Source organism: Rhincodon typus, chromosome 3 (assembly GCF_021869965.1).
Source record: "Rhincodon typus isolate 14 chromosome 3, sRhiTyp1.1, whole genome shotgun sequence".
Lineage (NCBI taxonomy): Eukaryota > Metazoa > Chordata > Chondrichthyes > Orectolobiformes > Rhincodontidae > Rhincodon > Rhincodon typus.
In genome coordinates, this window is record NC_063334.1 from 28,641,260 (window position 1) to 28,644,312 (window position 3,053).

Here is a 3,053-nt window from a genome sequence, read left to right on the forward strand (position 1 = left end):
CAGATACAGTTAAATATGTTTGTGGTGCAAAGAATTCTCTTTCAATACCTCATATCAAGTGGGTGGGGGGCGTTAGTGCACAAGCACGGGATATTAGTGGTGAGAGCAGGAGAGGTGTAAACATCTTCTTAAACTGGGCAGTGTATTTTAATGAAAGACCTGGAACTCAGCAGTCTCTAGTGGGGATATTGGCAGACAGCGTGGCCTGTATGATCTATAAAAACAGTTTAAGCAAAATTAAATGTAAAAGGATATGACTTTGGACGAGAAGATGATCCTGTCAGTGTTGGCACTCCAGTTTCTGGCTGATTGGCACATGGACACACACTCCTGACAGCTCAGTTTTTGTAATGCCAGAATTTTTGATTGCTACAATGAGACTCGGTGACTGAGGAGCTTCGGTCGGTTTGCTGAGTGTCATTTGCAGGTTATCAGACGGGACAGCCAGTCTGAAACATTTCAGGCTTCACAGTGGCATCATATCCTGTGAGATTGGAGGATTGCAAGAGGAGTGTGCAATCCCAGAGAGACAGAAAGGGGACCACCTATCTCACCGACCTCTGTGACAAGAAACTCCCCAATGAGAGCAGACAACATCAACCCTAGGACAGGGCTGGTCGTGGCTCTGGTGAGTGTCTTCCTGGTTTTTGGCTTCATGTTCACAGTGTCCGGAGTGAGAGGCGAGACTCTAGGGGATATTCCGCTCATTGCGATCGGGCCTGCTATCTTTCTGCCCGGTCTGGCTGCCATCCTGCTGGCCAAGAAGACCGATGGATTCTCCAAGTGGCCGGCAGCCCTGTGTGGTGCTCGGAACAGAGGGGATACCGAAGGCGAGCTCCTGGCTACCCCGAGCGTCGAGGGCAGCTGGCAGGACGTATCCAAGAACTCCACCAGGACCCAGACCCCCGAAGTCGAGGAAGGAGGTTTCTCTGTGGACTCTAGGAGCCTGATCCGCAAGAGCGACCAAGAGGCGGCCAGGAGGTACCTAGAGACCTACTACCCATCCGGCGTCTTCAACTACTGCGCCTTCGCACGGCTTTGCTCCAACCGGGACAGCGCCTTCTACACCAGTGTCTACTCTACCCGGGACAGCGTGGTCTACTCCCCCCGGGACAGTGTGCCCTACGGGAGATATTACTGCTGTTACCCCAGCCCAGGAGAAACCCAACATGTCAGACTTTGCTGGGACTACGAGACAGTAGTGTGAGGGAAACTTGAAAACGAAGTGTGCGGCCGCTGCAGCCGAATAGCAACCCCCCCCACACCCCTCCACTCCCCTATGAAGCAAGCGAGCTTTTCATCCTTGGGCTTTTTTAAATCGACAAACTGAGACCCTGAGTTGGGTGATAATGACACAGGCGTGTTTTGTGAATTCTGTTGTTGGCACTCGAACAATTTTAAGTGTTGTTAGATATAAAACTAATTGTGAATATAATTGATAGTTTTGTTTTAAAATGTACGCTTTTGTTCCTCAGCCTAGATCTCAGACTTGAAGCGGATTTGTTACACTACATACGTGCTCAAGCTGCTTAACGCAAGCGTGCTCCAAGGAGTGTGGTTTTTTTTTGTAAATCAGTGTCAATGACCTAAACCATAAAAAAAAACAGATTTTGTATTTACCTAATTGTCGTTGTTTTTGTTGTTCGTTCCCTAAGTTTTATGTTTACGGCGAGAAATCCGGAAGGGATTCGATTTGTGACGGAAGAATGAGACTCGATTTACTCGATTTCTTTGTAATTTAAAAGGCCTTTAAATGGGTGGGAAATTAAGCAGGAAAGGACGGTGATGCTAATTATTTGCAAAGTCACACATTGTTTCATATCACTCGCTCGCCTCAGTCGTGTACAAGTTTTCCGTCTGAAAGGCTTGTTGGCACTTTTAATATAGATTTGCTCTTGAATGAGGTGAATGTGCGATCATTTCCCCGGATTTTGCGCTGGTGACATTGTCAGTGTTGTCCCATTATTACTCCTGTGAAATTGACGAGACTCCGAGTCTGCACATGCGCTCAGTGATTCTTCGCTTGTACCGGAATGGGCTCTTCGGCTTCCTCCAGACCACCATCACTGAACTGACTAGGGCTTGACAGGAGTAGACATTGAAGTTGTTTTCCCCTGGCTAGCCAGTCTAAAACTCAGGGGCACAGTCTTAGGACAAGAAGGCTAGTGTAATGGCCAGTGAAGGTTATCTCGGAACCTTGATCAGATGGTCCAATAGGCAGATGGAGTTTAATTTAAATGTGAGGTGTTGCATTTTGGTAAGGCAAACCAGGGCAGGACTTCTACAGTCAATGGTAGGTTCTGGGGAGTGTTGCAAACAAAGAGACCTAGGACGTGCATGTGCATAGTTCCTTAAAAGTGAAGTCACAGGTAGACAGGGTGGTAAAGAAGGCATTTGGCATGTTTGGGAAAGGTTTGGAGGGATATGGACCAAGTGTAGGCAGGTGGGACTAATTTAGTTTGGGATTATCGTGGTGGTGGACTGGTTGGATTGAAGGGTCTGTTTCCACGCTGTGTGACTTTATGGCTCTACAAGTACAGGACAGAAATCAGAGTTAACTGCGGTTCTGAGGAAGTGTCACTGGACCTTAAACGTTAATTCTGATTTCTCCCCACAGATGCTGCCAGACCGGCTGAGCTTTTCCAGCAATTTCTGTTTTTGTTTCTGATTTCCAGCATCCATGGTTCTTTCAATTCATTGAGTATAGGAGTTGGGGCATCATGTTATGGCTGTACAGGACATTGGTGAGGCCACTTTTGGAATATTGCATTCAGTTCTGGTCTTCCTGCTATAGGAAATTTGTTGATAAGCTTGAAAGGGTTCAGAAAAGAAATTACAAGGATGTTTCTGAGATTGGAGGGCTTGAGCTATAGGGAATGGTTGAATAGGCTGGGGCTATTTTCCCTGGAGCATCGGAAGCTGAGGAGTCATCTTGTAGAGATTTATAAAATCATGAGGGGCATTGGAAGGATAAACAGCCAAGGTCTTTTCCCTAGGGTAGGGGAATCCAAAACCAGAGGGCATAGGTTTAAGGTGAGAGGAGAAAGATTTAA

General features: G+C 46.9%; 1 protein-coding gene across 1 annotated transcript; it reads left to right on the top strand.

Annotated features, from left to right (window-relative positions):
• The first annotated feature begins 501 nt into the window (after positions 1-501).
• Positions 502-1,269, top strand: LOC109926962 (transmembrane protein 215). Its single transcript, XM_020526856.2, has one exon. It carries the CDS (start codon positions 581-583, stop codon positions 1,205-1,207), a length of 627 nt encoding a protein of 208 aa, XP_020382445.1. The 5' UTR covers positions 502-580; the 3' UTR covers positions 1,208-1,269.
• The last annotated feature ends 1,784 nt before the right edge of the window (positions 1,270-3,053 follow it).